At 48.4% G+C, this 14590-nt stretch overlaps 1 protein-coding gene across 1 annotated transcript; it reads left to right on the forward strand.

The window, feature by feature from the left end:
* The first annotated feature begins 6109 nt into the window (after window positions 1-6109).
* On the forward strand, window positions 6110-6772 carry LOC147992784 (uncharacterized). Its single transcript, XM_087539138.1, has one exon. The coding sequence runs from the start codon at window positions 6110-6112 to the stop codon at window positions 6770-6772; it is 663 nt and encodes a 220-aa protein (XP_087395264.1).
* Window positions 6773-14590: the final 7818 nt, after the last annotated feature.

Raw genomic sequence — 14590 nt, forward strand, 5'->3', positions numbered from 1 at the left:
ATCCCCGTCGCCGCCCCCCGTCGCCTCTCACCTCGCCGGTGAGCACACACACACACATACATTTTTTTAGTTTTTTAGTTATAGAAATAGTTATAAAAATGTTAGAAATTTTTCTTTTTTTAGTTATAGAAATAGTTAGTTATATAGCATTGTTAGAAATGTTATAGAAATGTTAGAATTGCTAGAAATTTTTCTGTTTTTTAGTTATAGAAATAGTTATAAAAAAGTTAGAATTGTTAGAAATTTTTCTGTTTTTTAGTTATAGAAATAGTTATAAAAAAGTTAGAAATTTTTCTTTTTTTTAGTTATAGAAATATTAGAAATGTTATACAAATGTTAGTTATATAGCATTGTTAGAAATGTTATAGGGATGTTAGTTATATAGAAATGTTAGAAATTTGAGTTATCAAAATCCAATCATTAAGAAATGTTACTTTTTGCGGGCATATAGCTAGTATTTGTTCTCGACGATGCCCGGCCCGCATCCTCACCGTCGACCCGTCTGCGACGACGTCCGGCTGACCCATGTCCGGGACTGGGCTCCGCCGGGCTGGCACTGGGAGATGCTGCCTGGAAGGGCGCGCCGCTTGATGAGGAACCCGGCCCCGGGTCCCGTCGTCGACCCTGATCTCGTTTGGTGGCGTCGCGTGGGCCAGTTTCGGTGCGGAGGGAGCCGGCCCCGCCGGAGGTGGTACGTCGCCGTGTTAGGGAGGAGGACGAGCGCGTCCATCGCTACATGGTTGCGTTAGAGGGCGGCAGGTTCTCCAATACCTCGCAGTTTCTTCAGGGATCTCACTTCAGCTATGATCCTGTGAGGGTTCCTTCTCTTTGGGTGTCCACCGCCCGCGCCGCATGAACCGCTAGTGTCCTAGATTCTTCTGTAGTATTCGATCTTTATTAGCTACCTAGCCAGTGATGTATTCGATATATAATATTCGAGACGATGTATTCGAGATTATATATTATTCGAGACGATGTATTCGAGATTATATCTATTATTCGAGACGATGTATTCGAGATTATATCTATTATTCGAGACGATGTATTCGAGATTATATCTATTATTCGAGACGATGTATTCGAGATTATATCTATTATTCAAGACGACGTATTCGAGATTATATTCGATGATGCTTATTATGTACTATGATCGATTCAGTTTTTCCTTATTAATTGATTGCATCCATGAATTGTAATTTGAATATATTTCTTTTGGATTAGTTAAACAAAACCTATGGCGGACAATACCGGCAGAGAGGGAGAAGAGGCCATGTTCAATATCATACGCAATCCTCGCGGGCCAGATGATGATCAGAATGAAGAAGATTATGACGGCTTCGAATATCTAAACAACACCGGGGAGGGTGATATGATATTCGATCGCGACGATCGAATTGATGAAGTCATGAACTATGAACATGACGAAGAAAATGTTGATCTTGAAACAACAAAGACTGGCGAGGTATATATATTTATATAAGCAGGCATCTGGTGATCATCACATGTTTTAAATGACTTGAAGATATATTAACAAACCGATCTTTCTTCTTTCAGCCATCCGGATCGAGCAAATCTTCAGGCAACAGGACAAAACGAGGCCCGAACAAAAAGTTGAAGGAGGGCGTAAAGTACAATATCGAGGCAATCAGACCTAATGGCGAACCATTAGCGCCTAAGAAGATTGCGGACAAGTTCATTCGTCAGTGCGGAGTTCTTGTGAAGGACCAACTCCCGATCTCCCTTCAAGAATGGAGAGAGCCAGCAAAGCCACGTCCAGGAGTTACTTTTGTCGACGACAGACAAAAACATTTGCTTTGGGAAACGCTCATGGAACATTTCACCCTACCAGATCATTTCACAGATGCAGATGTGGAGAAAGTCAAGGACGCTGCTCTTAGGAAGATGGCGGTTGCATTCAAGAACCACAAGATTCGTGAATGGGCCAAGTACGTCAACGGAGGAAGGAAGACTCTAGTATTCGAGGGAACACTAGAGAACCAAAGTGCTCATTGGGACGATTTCATGAAATTCAAGGATTCAGAATTATCTAAGGAACGGTCGAGAATAAACAAGGCCAATGCAGCAAAAAAGGATAAGTTCCATAAGCTGGGGCCAGGTGGCTATGCGGTGGGAATGCCTAAGTGGGATAAGTCTGAGAAAGAGATGCTGGATGCAGGTGTCACTCCAGAAACATTGAGCTGGCCCCCCACGTGCAGGACTTGGTTCTATGCGCATGGGGGGGAGTTGGACCCGAAGACAGGCAAAGTTTCGAAGAAGGCATGTCTGGACGGAGCCGAAGATAAGCTACTTGTTGCAATAGAAGAGGCTCGATCGGGGTTGTTCGAGCCCAACAGAGAGAACGACGAGCTTACGCGTGCCCTGGGAAATCCTGAACACCCGGGAAGAACACGAGGCATGGGCGCTATTCCATGGTATGAGGGGTTTTCGGACTGGAACACCGACTACAGAACCCGTGCGAGAAAAAGATTGCGGAGGAGAAGAAGAGGAAGATGGAGGAGGAGCAGAGGAAGCTAGACTATGAACGCCTTCAAGGCCTAGAATCAGCGCACGCGGACTTGGCAGTCAAATTCCAACGGCAGCAGGAGCAGATCGACTCACTTAGCCAGCAAAGGGGGTCTCAGCAGCTAGCGGATGATCCACCATTGGATAGCACCGTCCCATCCATGCCGAGAAGCAGCGTGGGTTCCGCCCCGGGCGACACATTGCTGGATAGCTACCCAGTGGATGACATCATGGAGAACACTAACTGCGAGCTACACTTCAAAATGAAGAACATATCCATGAAGGTGGCGGACGCCCTTGCTTTTACAAATCCCCCCGAGGCAACCTTCCATTGCAACCCGATTCCAGCGGGCTATGCTCGTGTCTTGGTTGATGAGGTGGTGGACCAATATTCGGGGCTAGAGCTTGACATTCCTGGGTGACGATGAGCACACACTAGGAGAGGCCAACCATCGTATCATCCTATGGAGAAAGGATTGCATCATCTTTCGAAGGCCACCGACACCGCGTCATCCGACTCCTCGTTGCAGTCCACCACCGAGTCAGCAGACTCCCGCTCCTCCAAGTCCACCAACGCGTCAGGCCACTCCTCCTCCAAGTCCGGCACAGCTTCAGGCCACTCCTCCTCCTCCAACTCAGCCACGTCAGCCGTCTTCGCCGCCTCAGCAATCACGGAAGAGAGCCGCCTCAGCTATGGTGCGTAGCGGTACAAGTCGAGGTAGTACTGGAGGTACAGGCGGAGGCAAGCGATTTCAATATGGTCCAAGCCTCGCGCCTCTTCCGCAGAGGCCTTACGACAAGTCCGAGGAGGAAAACGTAGCCATATCGAAGGACGAGGTGGAAGCCCATTTTGCACCGAAACCGCCACCGCCGCCAAGGGAGAAAGTGCCTGTGGAAAAGATTGACCACTTCATTCGTATGGCTAGAGCACCAGCTCCCAAGCCTGTTGACACAGACTATGAGCGCCACATCAAGAAGTTAAATTGAGCACGTCTACAGAAAGAGGCGAGCTCGAGCTCGAGCAAATCAGCTGGCAAAAGGAGCGGTAAAACCGTTCCCCAGCTGGGAGAACAGGCGGCGCAGTCAATCCCCCCGCTTGTTGTGCCAACAACACATGAGAGTAGGCGCGCCCAATATTATTATGGGCAAACCGTTAACGTTCCCGGGGTGGGCGATGTGGTAATAACCGAGGAGCATATTGCGCAGGCTGAATCGATCGGGATCACTGTTGGACAACTCCTCGATATCTAGCCCATGTCTCCGACTAGAGAGGAGGAAATAAAACGGAAATATGCCTGGGGCCAACCTTTGTTCGAGCCAGAGGAGGTCAATAAGCTCCCAACGAGAATGTATGAATTGCATCAATGGTACATGGACATTACCAAGATTTCCAATCGAGAGTCCCTCATGGTGAATGTCAACAAGGAGCATTACTACCATGAGAAAGCTGTGACCGTTGAGTATTCAGAACTATTTCAGCTATACAATAAAGACGCACTCGACAAATCTATCGTCAGTTGCTATTGTCTGTAAGTGATTTCTTTCTGTAATTTAAGTCTCAAGCTAGCTGTACTGATCATTTTGATCAATCATTACCTGTAATTATCCTCACTATATTTTTTTGTGGTATTATGCAGGATGAAGATTTATGAAATGAAAAAAGGTGGACGCTATGGCATTGGGTTCGTTGACCCAAATACCATTAATGAATACACATGGAAAATAGATCCATATCACGAAAAAAGTGTAGAGGAAAGCATGCTACAGTTCTTCAAGGAACTCAAATACAATGAAGATATATACTACTTCCTTACAACTTCCAGTGAGTCACACTGTCTTGTACTACAAATTCTGTTTTTCCCTACTAGCTATAGCTACATGTTTTTGCTTACATATGCCCGCTTAATTAAGACATGCAAACGTGTGTGCATGCAGATTTCACTGGATCTTGTTAATCATTAAAGTTGTTGAAGGAACAGTTGAAGTACTAGACTCACTACTTAAGAAAGCAAGTGACTACACCATCGTGAAGGGGATAGTCAACAGGTAATTTCAATTATTATTAACTATATCTCGGCCTATTTAATTAGTTCTTCATTTCCTGATAACAACTATTTAATAACCCATTTATTCATTTTCTTTGTTGGCGGGCAGGGCTTGGGCAAAGTTCATCAAGGCCACTCCAGGCCCATGGAAACAAAATCTGAAATGGTATCGACCCAAGGTAAGTAATTAATGGTATCGACCCAAGGTAAGTAATTAAGTAGTACTAGCTAGCTGCCATCTCTTTAATTATCATGCTTGATTAATTATTATCTGATCAAATTCCATTCTCGTAAAGGCCCTGAAGCAGGCGCCGGGGAATGATCTATGTGCATACTATGTTTGCGAGAACATTCGCATGATGGCGTCCGAAAGGAGCAAATCTCAAAGACAGGAGTGGGTACGATATCGATTGTCAGAACACTATTCACAATTTTTACACCATTATCGATATCTAGTCACACAACTAATACACATGCATATTGATCTCCTTCTTAACAGTTCAAAGAGGTGCGGGACAAGCTCCTAGCACAGGACCGCATAGAAGCAATTCAAGAGGAAATAGCGGGATTTTTGCTCGACCAGGTCATAGATCCCAAAGGAGAATACTATTACCCGCTACCGCCCCCATGAACCACTTCCAATTGTTATCGTGCTCCGAAGGCACCAATTAGCTAGGCTAATGCCACTGGCTCCGAAGGCACCAATTAGGAGAAATTGTGTATACATATATATATACATGTGTGTGTATATGTGTGAATTAATTAATGGTGGTTGTGAGACATTCGATGATATATATATATATATTATGATCGGTTCTACTAGAAATTCTATTTATATATATGTGCATAACGTGTACAATATGTAGTATCGTAAAATACCAGCAAACGAAAAATAATTAAATGGAAAACACAAAATTAAATGAAAAAGAAATCATAAACCCAAACCCCCCCCAACCTTTTAATACCGGTTGGTGACACCAACTGGTACTAAAGGGCTCCCTGCCCCCGAAGCTGGCTCGTGCTACGTGGTTGCCCTTTAGCACCGGTTCGTGCTGAACCGGTACTAAAGGGGGGGGCTTTAGTGCCTACATTTTAGTGCCGGTTACCAAACCGGCACTAAAGGGCCTTACGAACCAGTGCTATTGCCTGGTTCTGCACTAATGCAAATTATCTATCTACATGGTATCATCCTCTTCGGTCTAACCCTAGGTTCAGCCGCTGCCGCGCCGCCGCACCCGCCACTTCCGCGCCTCTTCTCCCACTAACCCGCGCCGCCGCCTGCGTGTGCTAGCTTCCACCCCTGCGTCCCACATTGCTACCGCATGTGTGCCCCGTACCGCTGCGTCCCGCGCGCCTGCTTCGCGCCACGCCGCTGCGTCCCGTGGCCTGTGCCGCTTCGCGCCGCAGCCGCTACAATCCGTGCACCTGCGCGCCTGCTTCCTTCAGCTGCCTCATATGTCTCTCACTGCAGTCGCATATGCTGCTACTGCCACCTCCTCCTCCCAACCCTAACCCTAGTCGCTACCCCGCACACCACCGCCATGTCGTGGCCCTCCTCCCCCGGCTCCTCCACCACCCACTCGTCCAACCCGTTCGCTGGTCCCGAGCCCTCCGCCGCCGCCATCCATGACCTCAATATTGAGGCCCGGGTCCTCATCCGTCTCAACAGCTCCAGCATGTCATACTACGCGTGGAAGACCTACTTCAGCCTCGTCTTCCGCGAGTACTATCTCACCGAGCATATCGATGATTTCGTGGATAGCGCGTACATGTGTGGCGACCCGGAGTGGTCCGTCATCGAGGCCACGCTCATCTGTTGGTTCTACCAGACGGTCTCGAAGGACATCTTCCACACGGTCGTCGCCGAGGACGACGACGCCTACATCGTGTGGGCCAAGATCAACGCGCTCTTCACCGACAACAAACTCCAGCGCCTTGTTTTCCTGCAGCAGGAGTTCTTCGGCTATCACCAGGACAACTCCAACATCGATGAGTACTGCATGAGGCTCAAGATGCTCGCCGATGAGCTTCGTGACATCGGCGCTAAGGTCTCTGACAACCTAATGCTGAGCACCCTCACCGTCGGGCTCAATGAGGACTTCGGCAATGCGGCGTCCAACCTCACCCTGCTGCAGCAACCCACTTTTCAGCGCGTCATCGCGTACCTCAAACTTGAGGAGCGCCGGATGACGAAGCTGAAGTAGCGGGTCCAACACACCGCTCTCGCCGCTGGTACCACCCGCGGCAGCCCTGCTCCTCCGGCCGCCCCCCGCCAGTACGCGCCGCCAGCACCTGCCGGCTACTACCCGCTGCCGCCCGCAACTCACTTGTGTTCTACTCGTGCATATAACATCTACGCATAAACCTTGCTCGGATGCCACTATTGGGGAACATAGTAATTTCAAAAAAATTCCTACGCATACGCAAGATCATGGTGATGCATAGCAACGAGAGAGGAGAGTATCGTCCATGTACCCTCGTAGACTGTAAGCGGAAGCGTTATGAGAACGCGGTTGATGTAGTCGTGCGTCTTCATGATCCTACCGATCCAAGTATCGAACGTACGGCACCTCCGAGTTCAGCACACGTTCAGCTCGATGACGTCCCACGAACTCTGATCCAGCAGAGCTTCACAGGAGAGTTCCGTTAGCACGATGGCGTGATGACGGTGATGATGTTGCTACCGGCGCAGGGCTTCGCCTAAGCACCGCTACGATATGATCGAGGTGGATTATGGTGGAGGGGCACCGCACACGGCTTGGAACAATCAACTTGTGTGTCCTAGGATGCCCACTACCCCCGTATATAAAGGAGCAAGTGGGGAGGCCGGCCGGCCCTTGCAGGGCGCGCCAGGAGGAGGAGTCCTTCTCCAAGTAGGAGTAGGACTCCCCTTTCCTACTCCTACTAGCACTGGTAGAAAAAGGGCCTATAGTCCCGGTTCGTAAGGGCCTTTAGTCCCGGTTCCTGAACCGGGACTAAAGTGTCGGTACTAATACCTCCCCCCTTTAGTCCCGGTTCAATCCAGAATCGGGACTAAAGGCCCTCCACGTGGGCAGTGCGCAGAGCCCAGTCAGGAGACCCTTTGGTCCCGGTTGGTGGCACCAACCGGGACCAATAGGCATCCACGCGTCAGCATTTCTGTGGCTGGGTTTTTTTTGAAAGGGGGGGGGTTGGGGGTTTTGGGGGGTTAATTTAGGTGTTTCATATATTGTGTTAGCTAGCTATAATTACTAGAGAGAAGTGTCCTCTCTTATGTCCGTGCTTGGTCGATGCTACGTACTATACATACGTATAGAGAGGACTAGACATGCTGGCTAGCTAGTAAGCAAACGAAGGAAACAGAAGATCGTGATGAACATATATGCATACAGAGAGAAGTGATATCGACCACCTCTCCTTCTCCGAGAGATTGGTCGAACAACAAGTTCTCGTATATCTATCTGACACTACCGGCTACATATATACAGTAATTATCTCTTACAAATATAATCATACGGACTCAGGGTCAACATAGAATTCTCCGTCTTCAGGGATCACGTGGTCAAGAAAGAATGCCGCAAATTCCTCTTGAATTCCTCGCATGCGAGCTGGTGCTAGGAGTTCATCCCGCTTCCGAAACATCTAATTTAAAGAAGGGGGTCAATACATATATATATGAATGAATGAAACTCAACACAAATGATGGTAATAAAATAAAATTGTGAATGTTGTTATTTACGTACTTCATATTGTTCGTCAGTGTAGCACCGCTCACAGGTCGTGTGGCGGATGGACTCGCAAACATAGTATCCATAGAAATCATTCCCTTGTTCCTGCCACAACCACTTTACAAGAAATAGAGGTTAATCAAACTGATAAGCAAGAATGCCAAATGGTATTGATGAAACTAGCGCTTGAATGACTAGTAGATGCGCTTAAAATGCTACTATAGCTAGTACTTACTTTCGGGTGTCTAAATTGCAGCTCCTTCGGCAGTCCCGGAGCTTTTCTGGTGAATTTTCTCCAAACCCTGCCGGACAAAGAAAACAATTACTTGATATATCAAGAAGTGAACAAAGTTGCTGATATGGTGGATAATGATCGATTTAATTTACTTCTCGAGTATTTGAGTCATGTCTGCATAGTCCTTGGGATCTTTTCGTCTTGAGTCTAAGACAGTTACTAGTCCCTGCTCAAGCTTAATATGTAGGAGAATATAGTGGAAACTGCACACGCATGCATAACTCATCAATTACATTACTATAACCTTGACTAATATATAAGGGAAACCGAATACGCACAAGACAGTAACACTTACTTGAAGTTGTAAGGAAAGAGTATTATATCTTTGTTTTGATTTATTATCAACGATTGTAGCATGCTGGCCTCGGTTTCTGCGGCATGAAATTTAACCTGAGTTGCATCTATGAGATATGTGTTAATGAACCCAATATCACCGACTTGTCTTTTCTTCAATTCGATGATCTTCAATCTGCATAATATAGTGAGGATGATTATAAATACATGCAATGAAAGAGCTAAGCTATATAGAGAAACTTAATGACAGAAGTAGTACTACTTACAGACAGTAGCAGGTCACAGTTGCTTTATCGAGGGCCAATTGATTGAAAAACTGATAGAACTCCTCAAATGGAACAGGCAACAGATCAATTCCAACGAGGTCATGCTCCTTTTTAACTTTCAAATACAAAGTACTCCTCCCCCCAGAGTCTCTGCAGATTTTCAAGTACCAATCATGCAATCTTCGCATCATCGTTGATAGAGATCTTTCATCTTTGACGAGACGCTTCCCGTACTCGTATCTTTGTATCTGCACATCCATGGGTTCATAATGTACATCGTCGGGCAGGTAATCTGCAAGATTGCTATAACCGGGCACCATCCTCGGATCATTAGCGACGTTGTGGCTAGGCACCTTAAGCGGGGGGCACGATTGCTTCGCTTGTTCACCGAGCTGGGCAATTTGTTTCCCAGCTCGTCGTTCTTTCAGCCTTTGATCACTGACAGTACTTCCCGACTGCTCCGCTTCGGCAAATTCCTTTCCAATAATGCGGTCATAGTTTCCTTTCGGCGAATCAGACTTCGGTGGTTTTGTCAGGGCAGCCAGAGTGCACTTCACTTTCACCCGATCTACCTTCTCCTCCGGAGGTGGATGTTTCTTTGCTTTCACCCCTTCAAAGAATTTCTTCACTTCTTCTCGCACGATCTCGGCGTTCTCCTCCTGGGTCCTCTCGTATGGTAACTTCTCTGGAGTCTTCAGAGAAGGACCGAATCTTTATGTCCTCCCGCCTCTGGTTGTACTGCTAGACGCCGACCGAGCAGACGTAGCGGTTGTCTTCTTTACTTGCTTAAGAGGCGGAGGAGAAGGACTACGACGCGCCGGAGCAGCTGGAGCGGCGGCAGGTCTCTTCCGCCCTTGCTGATGAGGCGGAGAAGGAGGAGGCTGGCTGCTCGGGCGCGTCGGCGCAGGCGGAGAAGGAGGCGGAGTGCCGCCGCGTGCCGGAGAAGGAGCCGGCCGAGGGCCCTGATCGTCACTCGCCGGAGGAGGAGGCGGTGGAGGCGGAGTGCCCTGACTCGCCGGAGGAGGAGGAGGAGGCGGTGGCGTCCAGTTCGGAAGGTTGATAAGCTCCTTCCGCCATAGGCATGGAGTCTTCAGAGCAGACCCCAGCCGAGTCTCCCCTTCACCGGTAGGGTGGTCAAGCTGGAGGTCCTCAAATCCCTCCGTTATCTCATCCACCATCACCCTAGCATATCCTTCTGGAATCGGCCGGCAGTAAAAAGTTGCGCCGGGTTCAGTAGGAAAAACAGAGCCAACAGCCGCCTTGACCTTCAAATTCATCCATTGCGTCATAAGGTGGCAATTTTGAGACTCTGTTATAGCATCCACGGGATAGCTGGTAGGAGCCGTCAAGGCATGCTCCGGCTGAAGCAGCTCGGTGGAAGCCACGCTGCTTCTGCGCTGAGATGGCGGGGTAGCTTCGGGGGAGGCTTCGGCAGTACGTTTGCTGCGATTTGCTTCTCGTTCCTCTATCGCGTCTACCCTTGCTTGCAGCGCCTGCATTTGGGTCTGCTGCACTTTTTTCCTCCTCTCATGGGATTTGTAACTGCCTGCGTCCGGAAACCCAACCTTCCACGGAATGGAGCCTGGCGTGCCTCGTGTCCGTCTAGGGTGCTCTGGATTCCCGAGGGCCATTGTGAGCTCGTCGTTCTCTCTGTCTGGAAAGAACGTCCCTTCCTGCGCTGCTTCGATATACTGCTTAAGCTTACTGACTGGTATGTCCATTTGATCGTTCGTCCAAATGCACTTCCCTGTTACAGGGTCCAGTGTTCCGCCAGCCCTGAAGAACCAAGTCCGGCAACGGTCTGGCCAGTTAATTGTCTCTGGTTCGATCCCTTTATGAACCAGATCATTCTCAATCTTGGACCACTTAGGCCGGGCTACGAGGTAGCCACCTGACCCCGTGCGATGGTGAAGCTTCTTCTTCGCAGCATTTTGCTTGTTTGTCGCCGACATCTTCTTACTCTTTTCCGATGTCTTGTGGGCCACAAATGGGCCAGTGATCTCTGATATTCTCATATCTGCCCTTAAATTCTGGTGTCTCATTATTTTCGACAAACTTATTCAGCTCTTTCTTCCACCTCCTGAATAGTTCTGCCATCCTCTTCAGAGCAAAAGACTTGATTAATTTCTCTTTAACTGGGTTCTCTGGATTATCCTCAGGCGGTAGGGTGAAATTTGACTTCAGCTCAGTCCAAAGATCATTTTTCTGCATATCATTGACGTAAGAGACCTCAGGGTCTTCTGTAGCCGGCTTAAACCATTGCTGGATGCTTATCGGGATCTTGTCCCTAACCAGAACCCCGCACTGAGCAACAAATGCGCTCTTTGTCCGGAGGGGTTCAATAGGTTGGCCGTCGGGCGCGATTGCTATGATCTCAAACTTTGCATCCGAGCTCAACTTTTTATTCGGGCCTCGTCTCTTTACCGAAGTTGTGCTCGATCCGGAGGGCTAGAAAAAAGAACAAAGACTTAATTAATATGTGTACATACCAAAACAATGAATGCATCAATCATCTAGTCAGCATAGGCTTAACTAATATATATACCTGGCCGGACTCGGTTCGGTCACCGGAGCCGTCATCACGGTCTCCTTCTTGCACCGGCATTGGGTCACCGGAGCCGTCCTCATGTTCTTCTTCTTGCACCGGCATTAGGTCACCGTAGCCAGCTTGTTCACCCTCTCCTTCCAGACCATCGGTTTCGTTGAGAAACAACGAGATGGCATCACTTCCTTCTGCGATTATGTCCCTCAACAACGCTTCTTTTGTTACTTCGTCTAGGGCGGTGTCCATAGTTTCTACAAATATTTACAACATGGCAATTATTATTCAAACATGACAGATGGATATATTAGTGCCAAATGTAGAACTAGCTACCTAATCATAGTAAGCTATCGGGAGGGGGTATATATCGACAACGACGACACTACATCTATGTCCCTCGACGACCCTCGTTCCCGATAAAAAAGAGGAAGAAGAAGAAAAATAAGAGAAGAAGAAAGAATAGAGGAGAAGAACCCTCGACCCCTAGACGACCCTCTTCTTCCTCTCATGTTCGAGAGGATCGCCGAGGGGTCGGGAGGTTTCCTAGTGTCAAAGGATTCAACAAAACCATGTCTTCATCATTAGGCGAAAGTAACATGTGCATGATGGTACGAAGCTCTTCAAAGTTGTTCTGGAACGGAGTCCCAGATAGGATAATTTGCTTTTTGGTACAAAGTTCAGCAAGAGCCTTCCGAATATCGCTATTTGGAAGGCCTTTGCTGAATTCGTACCAAAAAGCGGATTATTCTATCCGGGACTCCATTCCAAAACAACTTTGCAGAACTTCGTACCAACATGCCCTGGTTACTTCCGGCTAATGATGAAGGCATGGATTTATTCAATACTTTGACACTAGGAAACCTCTCTCTACTTCCGGCTAATAAGAAGAAGAAGAAGAATAAGAAGAAGAAGAAGAAGAAGAAGAAGAAGAAGAAGAAGAAGAAGAAGAAGAAGAAGAAAAAAAAAGAGGAGAAGAAGAAAGGAATAGTGGAGAAAAGAGAAAATAGAATATATTCTATTTTCTCTTCTTCTCCACTATTCCTTTCTTCTTCTCCTCTTCTTTTTCTTCTTTTTTCTTCTTCTTATTTATTTCTCCTCTTCTTTTCGGTAGAGGAAACCCTAAATAGCTAGCAAGTATCGTGGGTGTGAGATACATGTGGCCTTCGGTGTCGGACACTACATCCACGTCCCACAAGTGACGTGGGCGTCGAAGCCCGCGCCACTTGTGGGATGTGGGTGTAGTGTCCGACACCGACGGTACATGTATCTCACACCGACGATACTTTCTATTTAGGGTTTCTCCTCTACCGCTGGGCGACCCTCTCGACGACCCTCGTTCCCGATAAAATAAAGAGGAAGAAGAAGAAGAAAAAAGAAGAGAAGAAAGAATAGAGGAGAAGACTTCCTCTTCTTCCTCTCCTCTTCTTCTCCCTCTTCTTCCCCTTCTTCTTCGCCTCTCTCATGAATGTCCGACGTTCTCGACCCCCCCCCCACGTGTCGAAGAAAAAGAAGAAGAAAAAAAATAGGAGAAGAAGAAAGGAATAGAGGAGAAAAGAGAAAATATAATATATATTCTATTTTTCTCTTCTTCTCCTCTATTCCTTTCTTCTTCTCCTCTTCTTTTTCTTCTTTTTTCTTCTTCTTATTTATTTCTCCCCGTCTTCCTCTCCCCTCTCGGCGACCCTAGACCCCCTCTCGACCCTCGGCCCCGATAAAAAAAAGAGGAAGAAGAAGAAAAAAAGAGGAGAAGAAAGAATAGAGGCCTCTATTCTTTCTTCTCCTCTTTTTTCTTTTCTTATTCCTCTTCTTTTTTTATCCTCTTCCTCCTCTCATGTTCGACGACCCTCGACCCCTCGGCGACCCTAGACCCCCTCTCGACCCCCTCTTCTTCTCCCTCTTCTTCCCCTTCTTCCCCGCCTAAAATGACCTAAAATGAAAATAACCTAAAATTCACTAAAGTTATCGATGACCCTCTCGACACACCCACGAATAAGAAAATATATCATCTTCTTCATCTCCTCTTCTTTGCATATTCACATAGCCACATACACATACATAGCCACATACATATAGAACTTTTCTGAACATATATATATAGCCACATTCATATAGAACTTTTCTGAACATATATAGATGATTTTCTAAAAAAAGTAACTTTTGCATATATGAACAGAGAGCGGCGGCGGCAATGGGTGGCATCGTCGGCGACGGGGATGGGATAGGGGGGAGCTCACTGGGGGCGGGCGGCGACGGGGAGAGGAGGCCAGCGACGGGAAAGGAGCTACGGCGGGCTCGGGGATGCCGGCGACGGGGACGGCGTGCGCGGGGCGATGGGGAGACGGGGACGGCCGCGGGCTCGGGGCGGCACACGGCGACGGGGACGATCGAGGAGGCGGGGCTCGGGGCAGGGCGGACGGCAGCGAGCTCGGGGCAGGGTGGCACACGGCGACGGGGACGGCCGCGGGCTCGGGGCGGCACACGGCGGCGACGGGGACGATCGAGTAGGCGGGGCTCGGGGCAGGGCGGACGACGGCGACGAGGAGGACGATCGAGGAGGCGGGGCTCGGGGCGCGGCGACGGCAACGGCGATGGGGTAGGGTGCAGCGACGGCGACGAGGAGGACGAGCAGCCTGGCGGCATCGGCGATGGGGAATGGAGCAGTTGGCGAAAATTTCGCAAGGGTTGTATATATAGCCAGAGCAATGGTCCCGGTTTGTGGCACAAACCGTGACCAATGCCCCCCTTTGGTCCCGGTTTGTGCCACCAACCGGGACCAAAGGCCAATTTTCAGCAGCCCAAAGGGCGGGAAGCGGCGGCCTTTGGTCCCGGTTGGTGGCACCAACCGGGGCTAAAGGGGGGCATTGGTCGTGACCAATGCCCCCCTTTAGTCCCGGTTGGTGCCACCAACCGGGACCAAT

This window comes from Triticum urartu, chromosome 1A, assembly GCF_056163025.1.
Source record: "Triticum urartu cultivar PI428250 chromosome 1A, HENAU_Tu73, whole genome shotgun sequence".
In the NCBI taxonomy this organism is placed as follows: Eukaryota; Viridiplantae; Streptophyta; class Magnoliopsida; order Poales; family Poaceae; genus Triticum; species Triticum urartu.